Genomic DNA, 16,784 nt, shown 5'->3' on the forward strand with positions numbered 1-16,784 from the left:
CTCCATTTCATTATGTTATGCCCTAGTTCAAAAACCTTGAATAACATATACCTCTCTACAGGATAAAGTTTAAGTTCTTAAATTATGTATTTAATCCTTGTTTCTCCTTAACTGCCTCTGCAACTAGATGGCCATGTGTCTGGTAGTTCTGGTAAATCAAATGCAGGCAAATGCTGCTGGGGAACTCACTCTTTCCAGAAAAGAAAACAAAAACTCATTTTGCTCTGCATTTTTATTCCTGTATGTCTCGAAGATAGAAAAGATGCCAGAAAGTGCAGAAACCATCTTACAAATGAGGATGAAAGATACATTCTAAAGATAGTAGTGCTGGAAGACAAGGCGAGGTTCCTGAAGATATTATGGAGCTGTTGCACGAGCACTGGACCACCTACATGCAGATTTCTGTTATGAGATAAATATACCTCTTATTTGTTAACAATCCACTAGTGAGGTTTTATTAGTTGAAACTGAATGAAATCCTAAATGATAAAATTGTTAATAACTAAGGCCACACGATTTAATTTATTATCCAAACCAGGACAATGGGAATAAATGGATGGCATGTAGCAGGTATAAACTAGGATGATAGGTTACTCTAGTAGTAACTAACTAGAAAACATATGAGAACTAAAAAATAAAGATCCTCTCTAATAGCTATATGTAAAAATAAGTAAAATAATAAATTTAACCACCACAAAATGTTCAAGAACTTTATGGAAAAAAAAAAAAAAAAACTTGCTAAAGGGCATAAAAGGAAATCTAAATGGACAAACCATGTTCTTTGTTTAAGACAAAGCCTGGCTCTGTTGCCCAGGCTGGGGTGCCATGGTGCTATCTCAGCACAGTGCTACCTCTCCATCGCGTGGGCTCAAGCAATCCTCCTGCCTCAGCCTCCTCCTGAGTAGCTGGGACTACATGCACGCACCACCGCACCCAGCTAATTTTTGTATTTTTAGTAGAGACAGGGTTTCATCATATTGCCCCAGGCTGGTCTCAAACTCCTGAGCTCAAGTTATTTGCCTACCTCAGCCTCTCAAAATGCTAGGATGACAGGCAAAGAGCCACCAGCCAACGAACTATGTTTTTTGATAGAAAGACTTAGTGTTGTAAAAATACTATTACGAATTCAACACAGTATTAATTAAATTCCAGTAAGTTTTTTTAAGAGAACTTAAACTGATTCTAAAACTAATGTGCAGGAGTAAATGTTCAAGATTAAACAAAATGAATTTAAATAAAGAGGAAAAACATTAACCAAAATGAATAAACAAAGAAAAATAACTCTACAAGAAAGACAGGGAAATATTAGGAAGTTATAATAATTGTTGTAACAGAAACCACATAGTATTGCCACAACAGAAGAGTATGAAACACATCTATGTATACAGAATTTATACACATAAAAGAAGCTTTTCAAATCAACAAGGATAAATTAGGCATAAATAGTGTTGAGGCTAACTGGCTCCCATTTTGGAAATAATACTGATTCCAATCCTATATTATGCTGCAAATAATAGATTGAGGAATAAAACCTTTTAGGCACTAGCACAGGCAAGTTCTTAAAAAGACAAAAGAAAAAAAGCAGGCCAGAAACAGTGGCTCACGCCTGTAATCCCAACATTTTGGGAGGCCGAGGCAGGAGAATCACCTGAGCCCAGGAGTGTGAGATCACCTTGGGCAACAAAGTGAAATCTCATATCTACAAAAAATAAATTAAAACTTAGCTATGCGCGGTGGCTTGCACCTGTAGTCCCAGGTACTCAGGAGGCTGAGGTGGGAGGATTACTTGAGCCTGGGAGGCGGAGGTGGCAATGAGCCGAAATTGTGCCACCGCATTCCAGCCTGGGTGACAGAGTGAGACCTTGTCTCAAAAAGAGGGGAACATGTCCTCAGAACCTCCTGAGGCTGTGTCACAGGCAAAAAAATAATAAAGAAAAAAATGCAGAAGTCATAGAATACCAATAAATTTGAGTACATAAAAGTATCAAACTTGGCCGGGCGAGGTGGCTCACGCCTGTAATCCCAGCACTTTCAGAGGCCGAGGCGGGCGGATCACGAGGTCAGGAGATCAAGACCATCCTGGCTAACATGGTGAAACCCCATCTCTGTTAGTGGCGAGCACCTGTAGTCCCAGGTACTCAGGAGGCTGAGGCAGGAGAATGACGTGAACCCGGGAGGTGGAGCTTGCAGTGAGGCGAGATGGTGCCACTGCACTCCAGCCTGGGCGACAGAGAGAGGCTCCGCCAAAAAAAAAAAAAAAAAAAAATTCAAACTTGATATATGTATGCATAACACAAGCAACAGACTATAAGAAAAGACTTCTTACATACAATGCAAAATTAGTGTCTAGAATGCACAATATTCATGCACCTTCAAATGAATATTTTTAAAAAGACAACAATAATAAAATAGGAAAAGACAGACAACTCACTTAAACAGTTAATAGATATAGCTAACAATTATATAAAAAGATGAAGTTAATGAATAATCAAAAAGATGCAAATTAAAACTAGATATCATTTTCTATATAACGAATTTTTAAAGCTGAAGAAATTAAGATGTTGTTGGTAATACTCTCATAAATTACCAGGGAGTAAATTATAACAGTTATTTAGTGAGCAATCTCATATTATCCATTACTGTGCATCCTATAAACCAACCATTCCATTGGGTAGGTATCACCTAAAAAACCACTATCATAAATGTCAAAAGATGGCCTGTGAAGGTACACAAGGTGTTAACTAAAGTTCTGCTTCTAGAAACAACCTAAATATCAATCAGTAAGGAATTGGTAATATATCTGTGGTATATTCATACAGAGAAACACTATAGAGAAGTTACAAAGAATGAGGAATGCACTAACATGGTTAGACTACCAAATCAAATTATTGAGAAATGTGTGTTATAGAACCCCTATAAAGTAGCCATTCCACAGCTAGCAGAAAAATTAAATTACTAGAACACATAGCTGGGTGGAGCAAAATGGTAGAATAGAACCCTACACTGTTCATCCCATCCCCAGCAGGAACACCAAATTTTAACGACTATCTGCACACAGAAAAGCATCACCACAAGAACCAAATATCAAGTGAGCATTCATACAAAGTCTACCTGGTTTTGACTTTGTATCACTGAAAGAGGCATTGAAGAGGGCAGCAGAGACAGCCTTAAATCCCTGACAGCACACCTCCCTAATCTGGCCCCACAACATGGACAGAGTCTGTGCACTTTAGGAAGGGACAGCGCAGTAACTAGGGGACTTTACATTGAACTCAGTGCTGCTCTGTCACAGTGGACAGCAAAGCCATGCTGTACTCAGCCAGCACCCATGCACTGAAGGAGCCTTTGGACCAGACCTAGCCAAAGAGGACTCATCCATCCCAGCAATAAGAATCTGAATTTCTTGGCAAGTCTCACTACCATGGGCTAAAGTGCTCCAGGGTGCTAGGTAAACCTGAAAGGTAGTCTAGGACACAAGGACAACTACTCCTAGGCAACTCTTAGGGCTGGGGCTGGGATTAGAGCTAGTGGGCTGGGATGGCATGTAACCTAGGGAGGTACCAGCTGGGAAAACTGGATATCCATATGCATTAATGAACCTGAACCCTATCTCTCACCATATACAAAAATCAAATAAAAATAGATTAAAGACTTTTATCTAAGATCTCTAACTATGAAACTACTACAAGAAAACACTGGAGGAACTCTCTCTCCAGGACATCGGTCTGGGCAAATATTTCTTCAGTAAATACCCCACAAACATAGGCAAATTCTGTACAAAAATGAACAAATGGGACCACTTCAAGTTAAAAAGCTTCTGCAGAGCAAAGGAAACAACAGACAACCCACAAAATGAGAGAAAATATTTGCAAACTATCCATCTGACAAGGGATTAATAACCAGAATATACAAGGAACTCAAGCCACTTTACAGGAAAAAAATCTGACAAGGGATTAATAACCAGAATATATAAGGAACTCAAGCCACTTTACAGGAAAAAAAAAAACTAATACTCTGATAAAAAAAAAATGGGCAAAAGATCTGAAGAAACATTTCTCAAAAGACGACACACAAGTGGCAAAAAGGCACATGAAAAGGTACTCAACATCACTGATCATCACAGAAATGCAAATCAAAACTACAATGAGATATCATCCTACCCCGGTTAAAATGGCTTTTATCCAAAAGACAGGCAAAAATAAATGCTGGCCAGGATGTGGAGAAAAGGGAACCCTCAGTATATTGTTGGTGGGAACGTAAATTAGTACGATCACTATGGAGAACATTTTGAAGGGTCCTAAGAAACTAAAAATAGGATCAACCATACAATCCAGCAATCCCACTGCTGGGTATATATACCCAAAAGAAAAGAAATCAGTATATCGAAGAGGTATCTGTACTCCCATGTTTCTTGCAGCACTGTTCACATTAGCTAAGATCTGGAAGCAAACTAAGTGTCCATCAACACATGAATAGATAAAGAAAATGTGGTACATAACACAATGGAGTATTCTTCAGCCATAAAAATGAATGAGATTCAGTTATTTAAAATAACATGGATGAAACTGGAAGTCATTATATTAAGTGAAATAAGCCAGGCACAGAAAGACAAAGATCACATGTTCCCACTTATTTGTGGTATCTAAAAAATCCCACAATTTGTGGGCTCTAAAACAACTGAACTCATGGAGACAGAAAGTCGAAGGATGGTTATGAGGCTGGGAAGGGTAATAGGGGGTAGAGGAGGGGATAATTAATGGGTACCAAAAAAAAAACAGAATGAGTAAGACCCAGTATTAGCTAGCGCAACAGAGTGACTATAGTAAAAAATAATTTAATGTTACATTTTTAAACAATTATAAGAGTATAACTGGATTGTTTGATACACAAAGAATAAAGGCTGGAGGGGACAGATATCCCATTTTCCATAATGTGATTATTACACACTGCATGCCTGCATCTAAACATCTCATGTACCTCATAAATATATATACCTACTATGTACCCACAAAAATTAAAAATACAATAATTTTTTTTAAGATATAAAAATATTTTCTCAACACCCTATTTTAAAAAACACACACATACACAAAGAAAACCTTACAGGTGAGATATACATATAGCTTTTTACTTAACAGAAAGCTCATCCTTAAAGGGTAATTTAAAGTAATTCTATAGATATTATCTACGATCATATGAACTGAAGCACAGAAATGATCTAGAAAAATTAAAGTTACAAAACTTGATACTTCTAAGGAAGTAAAGGCCCAAAGAATACACACTATACGATTTTGTTTATGTAAAGTTGAAAACAGGCAAAACTCAACTATGGCATTAGAAATCAAGTTAGTGTTTACTTGTGAGAAGAAGGGAGGGTGTAAGAATTGGGAAGAAGTAAGCAAGGGACTTCCAGGTACTGTCAAATGTTCTCTTTTGTGACCTAGGTACCAGATTCACAGATGTTTGCTATTTTTGTGTTATATATGGCAAGTATTTTCTCCTAGTCATCGTTATTTAATACTGTATATAGCACCATACATGTATGAGGAAGTTTTAATTTCAACATACTTGAATTAATGCACATATAATGTGTTGAGCTAACATTTATGTTTCTATGCCTATTTCTATATGTGTGCCATACTTAAACAAAAAAGTTAAACTAAAACAACAGTGATAAAACATTTAAGACCTAAATCCAGATTACCTGTGCTTTTTTCTTTCCTGGAACACATATTTTCACACTTTTTCCTTTTATCGTAAGAGGTGTTGTTTCAATGTACTTCATAATTGCAGTAATTGCCTCTTTAAATTCCATTTCTAGGTAAGCCTAAAATGAAATTTATTCCATCTTTAGTCACAAATCTATCTTTAAAAGTTCCTGCATTTTAAAATGGACTTAATCCTTTCTTTTGTAACATCAAACTATGAAACTACCTCAAGTCATGGTTGCTTTTGCCTGTTTTTATTTTGCTCAAGTATAATTTGATTAAGGATGTTTCACACATTAAATGGACATTTAACCTTACATAATTTCTATACCACTACCAAGATAAAAAAAATCCAGGCAGGCTCATGGAAGAAGAGGAAATGAGAAGGCAGGGCTCACTGAACAACAGGAGGGAAGGGAAGATATGGTCCAGCTTGTGGTAGGTCTGACATTTTAAAGGCTTCTTGCAACAAAGACAACACTATCACTATGTTCCCTGTCCTGACTCACAAACTTTTTTTAAAAATTAAGACGGAGGTCTCGCTATGTTGCCCAGGCTGGTCTTGAACTCCTGGCCTCAAGCGATCCTCCAGCCTTGGCCTCCCAAAGTACTGGGATTACAGACTTCAGCCACCACACCCAGCCTTAACTCACAAAACCTTTTTTTTTTTTTTTGAGATGGAGCCTTACTCTGTTGCCCAGGCTAGAGTGCAGTGGCGCGATCTCTACTCACTGCAACCTCTGCCTCCCGGGTTCAAGAGATTCTCCTGCCTCAACCTCCCACGTAGGTGGGATTACAGACATCTGGCTAATTTTTGTATTCTTAGTAGACACCGGGTTTCACCATGTTGGTCAGGCTGGTCTCAAACTCCTGATCTCAGGCGATCCACCTGCCTCAGCCTCCCAAAGTGCTGCGATTACAGGCACAAGCCAACACGCCCAGCCTTAACTATTTTATGTTGTGCTTATGTTAAGAACTGTTCACAGTTCTTAACTTTATCATGTGAGTTATAGGAATATAACCCACAGAAAATACTTAACCATACAAAGGAAATAATTTGTTTTAGTATTATCTAACTGGTGTTCTAAAGTAATGACTGGCAAACTATGGCATACTACCTATTTTTGTAAATAGTTTTTTGGACACAGCCATGCTTGCGCATTTACATATTACTTATAGCTGTTTTTGTACTAGAATGCCAGAGCACAGTAGTTGAGATCCTATAGATGGCTTATAAAACCAAAAATATTTAGCTGGCCCTTTACAGAAAAAGTGGGCAAACACTTATTTTAAAGAATATAAAACATTATTTTGCGGCCTTGCTTATTCACATCCAGACATTTATATAACTCTCAAAGAACAATTATATATGCAGTACAAGCAGCTAAGGAACACAACAGCAATTTATAGCATCATTAAAGCAATCACTTTGTATGAATTTTTGCCACAGACTAAATGACTCACCTCTTTTCTATATGGAACAATTAGGACATCATTCACTTTCCCAAATGGTTGAAATAATTTTCTCACATCTTCTTCAGTACAACCATCCTCTGGTAATTCAGATATAAGAAGAACCGAACCATAATGCAATGATTGTTCTTTCCGAAGCTATTTTTGGAGTGAAAGAAAATTTAAAATAAACCAAATTAAGCTACAATGTACAGTAGTAATTTCCTATATAATTTCTTCTACCACTAATATTAGTACACTAAAGGGTCTTTTCCATATATTTTACCCATTTTTCTTTTTCCTTCACCACCTCCTTTACGCATTTTTAAATCACGATTTTAACACTTTAATAAGATTTTAAATGCAAAAGTGGTAAGAAATGTTATTTATATTTTTTAACCCAGAAATGGTTTACAGGTGCTCTTTTCTGTTTATAGCATCTTATAGCAAATAAGACCTATGGAATGTTCCAAGGCCATTAGAGAGAATTTTTCTATGAAACAACATGGCCCACCAACAAGTAAAGCTGAAATTACAGCTTTGTTTACCCCCTCTGTTCTAATAATTGGAAATGATCTCTAGACAGGTATAATATTTTTAAAAATTCATATATAATGCATACCATTTGAATACACTGTAGTATCAACTTTACCGCTTACGTTAAAAATTAGGGCCAGGCATGGTGGCTCATGCCTGTATCCCACTGCTTTGGGAGGCCAAGGCAGAAAGATCGCTTGAGGCCAGGAGTTTAAGACCAGGATGGGCAACATACTAAGACTCTATATTTAAAAAAAAAAAAAAAAAAAAAAAAGGCCAGGCCTGGTGGCTCACGCCTGTAATCCCAGCACTTTGGGAGACCAAGGTGGATGGATCACAAGGTCAGGTGTTCGAGACCAGCCTGACCAACACGGTGAAACCCCGTCTCTGCTAAAAATAAAAAAAATTAGCCAGGCGTGGTGGCACACGCCTATAATCCCAGCTGCTCAGGAGGCTAAGGCAGGAGGCAGGAGAATCACTTGAACCTGGGAGGCGGAGGTTGTGTGAGCCAAGATCACGCCACTGCACTCCAGCCTGGGTGACAGAGCGAGACTGACTCAAAAAAAAAAAAAAATTGAAACACCCAGCTGGGTGTGTTGGCGCATACCTGTAGTCTTCTACCTGGGAGCCTGAGGCAGGAGGATACTTGAGCTCAGGAACTTGAGGCTGCAGTGAGTTATGACTGTGCCACTGCACTCCAGCCTGGGTGAGAAAGCGAGACCCCCATTTCTCTTATTTTTTACTAAATAAGAAAACTTAAAAAAAAAAAAAGTTCCACTGCCACCACCTAGAAGTCTTGAAACAAAATGAAAAGAACTTCATATTATGAGACTAACTCAGCCTCTTCAAAATTTTCCCTATACTCAAAAATTTCTTCCCAATGCTCTTCAAAATTCTGTTAATTACTGGTTGATTATTATAAGTTTATCCTTCTAAATGTAAGTTCTTTGAGGCAGGGAACAGCACTTACTGAAAGTCTTTCATGTATTTAAATACTGTTGAGAGCAATGCATTCCATACCTAAATACTTGAAGACTTATTAATATTAAAATATACAAAATATTTGATATTGGGCCTGTTAGGATTTTCTCTGAAGATAATCTCTTGATGTTTTAATATATTAATAGTGATTTAATAAACATATACAATAAAACAATACCTTAGTATCGTAACCAGTAGGTTACAGTCAAAATACACTAATAAATCAGTACCAAAGTATAAATTTTACACTGTACAACAGAGTATTTGACTTCTGAACTGTACCAAAAAAAGTACAGAACAGATGAATAATGATCAATTCTCAGGAGAGGCTCACTCTTATACCTTACTAAAAAAGATTACAAAAGCTCAATAATGCTGCTGGTGATTATTCATTTTCCCAATTAGAGAGCAAAACTCATCACAATGATCTGCTTGTGAAGCTAGCCAAAAATGCCAAACCATCAAAATGTTCTTTTGACACATCAAATACCAAACCACTGGAATTCCTAAGCTACAAGACTTTGAACCTTGGACTTTTATTATACTCATAAGAAAAACCAGTAAAATATTCCATACTAAAATCATGTAACAACTCATAATTTCAAAGTTATTGGAAATATGGAATAAAAAAATTAAGACAACTTCATTTTTTTTTTTTTCTTGAGACAGGGTCTTCCTTCTGTAGTCCAGGCTGGAGTGCAGTGGTGTGACCTCAGCTCACTGCCACCTCTGCCTCCCGGGCTCAAGTGATCCTTCCACCTGAGCCTCCCAAGGCCTCCCAAGTAGCTGGGACTACTGGCACCTGCCACCACCCCCAGTTCATTTTTATATTTTTTGTAGAGAGGGAGTTTCACCATGTAGCTCTGGCTGGCCTCAAATTCTTAAGCTCGAGCGATCCACCCTGCTTGGCCTCCCAAAGTGCTGGGATTCAGGCATAAGCCACCATGCCCGGCAACAACTTTGTTTTCTGTTTGTCATAGCAAATGTACGCATATTTGCACTAACAAAGAATTACGAAGCCAGGCATAGTGGCTCATGCACTTAGGGAAGCTGACGTGGAAGGACTGCCTGAGCCTAGTAGTTCGAGACCAGCCTGAGCAACATGGCCAAGACCCCATCTCTACAAAAATTAAAAAATTAGCCAGGCATGGTGGCACACGCCTGTGGTGCCAGCTACTTGGGAAGCTGAGGCAGGAGGATCACTTGAGCCCAGGAGATCGAGGCTGCAGTGGGCCATGTTTGTTGCACCACTGCAGTCCAGCGAGGATGACAGAGTGAAACCTTATCTCTAAAAATAATTATTAAAGAATTACCTTTCGCTGGAGAGAAACAGCTTTATCAGACACCTGTTTACATTCTGACAAAGTGTCATCTTCAAGATTCTTTGATTTACAACGAATAGAATGTCCTCCTAGATTTGAATCACTCTTTGTAGCGCTTGTAGGTTTAACTGATGGTTTTGTTCCACTGCTAGTTTTAGGCTTTTGTGCTGGTGAATGTCCCTTATCAGCAGCTTCAAGATGCTTCTGTTTATTAAATTCTGTCCCATGCCCAGATCGTTGTACTACATCTTCTAATGCTTTTTTTCTATCTAGTAAAAAGATATAAATATAATTTCAATTGGAAAAAAATTAAGGTAGGAGCCATCTCATGACATAATCACAAAGTGCTATTCTCAAGCTAAACAGGGAGCACACAGACAATAAAAAAATCTAGATTTTATGCACTCAGAAGGCTTTTACATGAAGTTCCTTTATTCCCTTATACCAGTGATCCTCAAACTTTTGGTTTTGAGATTGCTTTACACTTATTGAAGACTACAAAGATTTGTGTTATATTTACTGATATTTACCATATTAGAAATTAAAATTGTAAAAATATTTATCAATTCATATGTTAGGTTGGTGCAAAAGTAACTGCAGTTTTTGCCACTGAAAGTAATGGCAAAAAAATTCCCATATTAACATAAATATTTTTATAAAAACCAACTGTAATTCCCAAAACAAAATTAGTGAAATGTGTAGCACTATAGTACCTTCTTCCACACATTTTAATGTTGGGCTTAAAAGAAGAACCTAAATTCTTATATCTGCTTCTGGATAAAGAAAATCCAGCCTCATGGAGGCATGTAATTAGAAAAGAGATCTCATAGAACTCTTAAAAGATCTTGAGGACCCCAATCGATCCTTGGGCCATACTTTAAGAAGGAATGCCTTATATAATTAAAGGTATCTCCATTTGAATTCAGCATTTTAGACTATATTAGACACAATAAGACCTGTGCAAAGTACTATTTTTGAATTTTTCAGGCTAGTCAAGTGAAACAGTGGGAGTGTCAAAGCACTTCTCAGATATTAACTATGGTTTCTTTCATTGTAGAAGAAGGTGTGTGTTTGTGTATGTGGGCATGCATGTGTGAGCTATTTCTGAAAGGGTCATAAAATCAACATTAAGTCACAGGTTAAAAAAAATTTTCAAAAACATTTTAAATTAATCCATGGAATTCTATAATCAATTACTAAAGCAAACTAAGACATTTTTACCATCCTTGGTTTTTAAATATGATGTTGATGGACACATACATTCACACACATTTCTTTGCCAAGTTACCAGAGGGAATAATTAACTCTGCGGCATGTGGGTCAGATTTCATTTATCAATTCTAAAATTTAATAAAGTAGAACATTTCTCAAAATCCAAAAAGAAAGACATTTAAAAATTTAGTCAAAATAAGTACATTCACTATTTCATGGCCATCAGTGTACCTGATGATCTCACTGATCTCCTTGATATCCTCTCAGGGCTAACTGATCGAAAGCATTTTGGACTACCTCTAAATGGATTTCTAATTCGATATGGTGAACGGGATCTGGATCTGGATCTGTATCTAGAAATGAAACGATGGCAAATTCTTGGACTTCGACTTCTCGGCCTATACATGTAATGCATTGGGCTTCGAGACCGACGGAATCTGTGACTTGAGCTTGATCTTCTAGAACGCCTAGGACTGGGGGAATGAGAACGTCTTCGTGGAGTTTCATTTTCTTTTCTATTGCCCTCATTTCTATAAGCAGGGGGGCGGAAAAGAAAGTGATCAGCAATTTAATGTAAATTTAAATGATAATGACAGAAGTACCTTGTTAAAAACAGACTGTTAACAATACCAAACTCTGATAAAAGATTTGTACTTAAAACAAAAATCTGTTTGTTATGATGTAATTCAGCCTTATATGTAAATAAGAAACAATCGGAACAGTTTATCAGCCCTCCAATTGCTTGGATGTCTGTTTTCTAGTTTACAGAAGAATACGATAATGAATTTCTCTGGTTTTTCCTGTACCAACATTATATCCAATTATGTTTTTAAAGTATTAAATTATGTAAAGAATTTAGGAAATGATTTACATAAACAGACGTTTTCAATAATTTTTTCCTGAAAGATTATGCCATCTATAAATATGACTTTGATTTCTCTATGTGTGTGTACGTGTGTGTACACACATAACCTGAGGAGAATCCCCTAGGGGATACAGAACTTAATAATATCACTCCTAGCATTCAAGGCATTTACAAGAGAAGATGTCATAAACATAAAATAATAATGTCAAAATAAGGTATTTTCAGAAAAGGCTAAAGAAAGTAGATCAGGGGAGGGGCTGTGTCACCTTTAAGCTGGAATAAGTTAAAGATTCATAGAGGTTTTTGCATTTGCCTGTTGTTTAAATGGCAGAAGTAGAACTCAAAAGAATCACTTTCTTAAAATTAACTGTTTACTTTTAAAGGACAATCAGGTTTTAATAATATTACTATTTTTAAAAATTACCTTCTCGATGGGAGGATCTCAGGATTCCAATCAGGATACCTATTTTGAAAATAAACAATATTAACTAACAGCTAAAATAAGACTGTAAGGCTCAATTAATCTTTACCTGTAATATATCAAAAGGACTTTTCACAACCTTTATTGGAAATAAAATATTTTGAGAGTTTAATTCAATAAATAATCAAAGTATTATGCTAATAGGTGTATCAGGGAAACACACTCCCCATACTTTAAAGGTCTAAACTTTCATTTAAGTAAACCGGCCAGCATATGCACAAAAGTGTTAAGAGGTACAAGATACGAGCTTAGGTTAAGGGTTAAAAGAGAGAAGACAGTTCATCTACTTTACAGAACTCTAGGGAACACCACTCTTATCATATTCCATATGGCAACTCACAGAATACAACATGAATGGTGCCCCTTAACTTGCCCCAAGTAGTCCTCATAAAGATATGTCCAGTGAGAGGAATCAGGAAAGAACTCATAGAAAGGGTTGCTTTTCAAGTAGCCCTTACAAAGATCTATTAATAGGAATGGATCAGGTTAGATTTCATGCAGTGGCAATACGTAAACTAAGATTGGAGGCAAAACATCGGTGTTTTGTTCCAGGAAGTGGTCTAGCTACAGCATAGACATGATGAAAAGGAATTATAAAGGGGGAAACTTGGACAGGCTGTCTGTTGTTTCAGGTAGAGACAAATTACGAAGAGCCTTAAAATCAGGTAATGAGGTTACACACAGGAAAAAAACAATGGGAACTTAACAAACATTTGTAAGAGAAGATAACAGGAATGTTTTCAGAACAAGTGTAAAGGAATATCTGGAATTAGGGGAAAAGATGAGAGCTGAGATATTTAGAAATCGGGCATGTAGAAGCCACAATTATAGCCCTAAGAGTGAGACTAACACAAGATGAAGTTTATAAGAAAAAAGAGAGCCGAGGACAGAATCTTAGGCACATCGACAACTTTAGAGTAAAGCAAAGAAAAAAAACAATAAAAGATTAAGAAGTAATCACAGAAAAACTAGTAGGAGAAACAGTAATATCATAGAAGCCTAAGAAAAAGGCTGTATCTTCACTCTCAACTTCCAGAAAATCTGAACTCTAAGAGGCATCTGGACATGCTGATTATATTAAATAAATAAATCACTACATTTAAGAATAAAATTTCAGCAGCAAGATGAAAGCCAGGTAAGGAAATGGAGGCAGCAAACTTCTGACAAATCACCTAGCAGGAAAATAACGTTAGGTCGAACCTTATTAAAGTGGTTTGTCTTGGTTGCTATTTGCCTCAGACATTGTTAATGAGCTAACCCCACAGCAATTCTCAATTCCCTTTTCCCTTGTTTGCCTTTACTGCAATGGCAAAAAAAAGCTAAATATTTGCTTTCCCACTATCTCTAGAAGACAGCCAGTGGTAAGTTCTAACCAATGAGATACAGGTACAAGACCCCTGACAGACATCTGAGAAAGCTTCTGCCTCTTCTTCTTACTTTGAGAATAGATATATTGTCTGGAGCATCTTTTAATTATGAGAGGACAAACTGTGAAGACAAAAAAGTTAACTTTAATCCAACATACCCATCACCTAGTGTCAACAATTCCCAATATATGGATAATTTTGTTTCATCTATTTCCACACTTTTAAAAACTTTCATTGCTCTGTACCACCCAGGAGGATAAATTCCTAGTCTTACAGTGATTCAAAGCAAATCTTTTATCATCAAACAAAACTGGGTTTCACTGTAGGTGCTGTCATTTAATGGCTATGAAACTTAAAGCCAGTTACTTAGTAAGTGTAAGCCTTGGCTTTCTCACATGTATATGCTGGAAATGAAGGTGATTAACAACACATCAAAGTTATTAAATTTCCAGGAGCTCTCTAGTTTATGGTTCACAAGAGCTTAAAGACTAATATTCAAGAGCTGGTAATAATGGTGGAGCACGGTGGCTCATGCCTGTAATCCCAACACTTCGGGAGGTTGAGGTAGGCAGATCGCTTGAGCTCAGGAGTTTGAGACCAGCTTTGGCAACCCTGTCTCTACCAAAAATACAAAAAATTAGCTAAGCGTGGTGGCACTCACCAGTGGTCCTAGCTACTCAGGAGGCTGAGGTGGGAGGATCACTTGAACCCAGGAGGTGGAGGTTGCAGTGAGCTGAGATAGCAATAAATAATATTGTTGATCTTCACTAGGTTCAGGTTCACCAAGTTCAGACCTGTTCACTAGGTAACACATGTTCTCATCTCTGCTGCCCAGAGCAGAAAGATAAAGCATGTATACATTCTGCAAGCAGAATTTGGAAACACCTCTATACTGCCCAACTAGTCAAAAATGTGCTTCAGAAGCAATAACGCTCCTAACAAAGGTGGTATAACATTAACTATTAAGAGCAAGGACCTAGTCAACTGATATTATCTTTGTCCCAATGTGATGCAATAAATGCACATCACCAATGAAGCATTTGCAACAAAAATGTTCTCAGTGAATTTAATGCTAAGGAAACAAATACAAAACTATAGAAAGTGGGACATTCAACAAGTTTCCCAGACATTTCAAGGAAAAAATCAACACCATAAAAACATCCTTCTCAAACAAAAAAAAAAAAGAAAGACAAACAAAACAAAACAAAACACAAATGAAACAAAGAGTAGGCTATTCTAGATTAAAAGAGACTGTAATGCATAAATCTTAACTGAATACTGGATTGGGGGTATGGATGGGGCAAACAAGAAGAATTATAAAAGGCATTCTGGAAAGAAATGGGAAAATATGAATTTGGCTTATATATTAGAAGGAATTGTGGAATTATTGTTAATTTCCTTAAATGTGTTGTATTGTGGTTATGCAGAACATCCTTATACTTCGGAGATACATGCTGAATTTAGAAATGATGTCCCATAATGTCTGCAATTTATTTTCAAATAGTTCAGAAAAAAATGTATGAAGATATAACAAAGCAAATATTAACAAATGGTGAATATAGATGAAGAACATATAAATGTTTTTCTTCCTTTTTCTCTTCAATATTTTATTCTGAAAATTTTTTAAGCCATAAAAAAGTAGAAGGGATGATAAAGGCCCATGAGCTAAACTAGTTCCGTTTAACTATGTGCTGCATGATGGTAGGGAAATTGTCTCTGTGCCTCACTTCTCTCATGGATAAAATCTGGAATAATCCTTATACTTAACACCTCGTAGATGGTTTTGAAGACTAAATCAATTATGTAAAGCACTAAGAATGCCCAGCACACAATAAACACAGCATAATTACCTATTTTTAATATTAAAATTCTGATGCACTGTTATCTTTCCTCAACTACTCTTGTATCATAATCCAGAAAGATCCAATAAAGCCAGAGAGAATAAGCCACAAGAAAAGAAAAATCTAAATATACATCAATGAAGGAATGAGTAGAAAGAAGGTATATCCCTATAACACAGCTTAAAAGAATAAAGAATGCAGATCCCAAGCACCTAACCAAATCTATTTATTAAATTATTTTTCAGTGGAAAGTTATGAAGCAATTATTCAAGTGCATACAACCTGAATGTGATGGTTAATTTTGGGTGTCAACTTGACTAGATTGAGGGATGCTTAGATGGTTGGTGAGGCATTGTTTCTTGGCATGTCTGTGAGAGTGTTTCCAGTGAAGATTAGTCTGTGAGTCAGTGGGCTGAGTAAGGAAGATCTGCCCTCAATGTGGGCGGGCATCACGCCATAGGCTGGGAGCCCAGATGGTACAAATAGATGGAAGAAGGTGGAATTCCCTCTCTCCACCCCTCCTTCCCTCAGAGCGGGATGCCCTTCTCCTCCTTGTTCTTGGACATCAGAACTCCAGGTCTTATGCAACCTGCATCAGCAGGCTCCTGGGGCTATAGGGCCCTCTGCCTCAGACTGAGAATTATGCTATCAGCTTCCTTGGTTTGGAAGCTTTTGAATTTGGACTAAGCCACGCTACCAGAAACCCAGAGTCTTCAACACACAGACAGCATATTGTGGGACTTCTCGGCCTCCATAATTGTGTAAAAGCCAATTCCCCTAGTAAATCCCCTGTCATATATCAATACACAGGCGTACCTCAGAGATACTGTAGATTCAGTTCTAGAACATCACACTAAGCGAGTCACATAAGTTTTTTGGTTTCCCAGTGCAAATAAAAGTTATGTTTAGACTATGCCAGTCTATTAACTGTACAATAGCATGTTTTTAAAAATGAACATACATTAATTAAAAAGTACTTTATTGCTAAAAAATACTGATCATGAGCCCTCAGCAAGTC

The 16,784-nt window shown here is 37.1% G+C and overlaps 1 protein-coding gene across 10 annotated transcripts in view; it reads right to left on the bottom strand.

Annotated features, from left to right (window-relative positions):
• ZNF638 (zinc finger protein 638) overlaps positions 1–16,784 on the bottom strand; it is a 152,603-nt gene that overhangs the window by 53,176 nt on the left and 82,643 nt on the right. For all 10 annotated transcript variants that reach the window (XM_009442646.5, XM_009442644.5, XM_009442645.5 and 7 more), the window contains 5 exons: positions 12,502–12,540; positions 11,444–11,742; positions 9,992–10,269; positions 7,173–7,319; positions 5,705–5,827 (listed from right to left, as the gene is read on the bottom strand). In XM_009442646.5, the coding sequence (XP_009440921.2) occupies positions 5,705–5,827; positions 7,173–7,319; positions 9,992–10,269; positions 11,444–11,742; positions 12,502–12,540 (886 nt within the window). The remainder of the gene's footprint in view (positions 1–5,704; positions 5,828–7,172; positions 7,320–9,991; positions 10,270–11,443; positions 11,743–12,501; positions 12,541–16,784) is intronic.

This window comes from Pan troglodytes, chromosome 12 (assembly GCF_028858775.2).
Source record: "Pan troglodytes isolate AG18354 chromosome 12, NHGRI_mPanTro3-v2.0_pri, whole genome shotgun sequence".
In the NCBI taxonomy this organism is placed as follows: Eukaryota; Metazoa; Chordata; class Mammalia; order Primates; family Hominidae; genus Pan; species Pan troglodytes.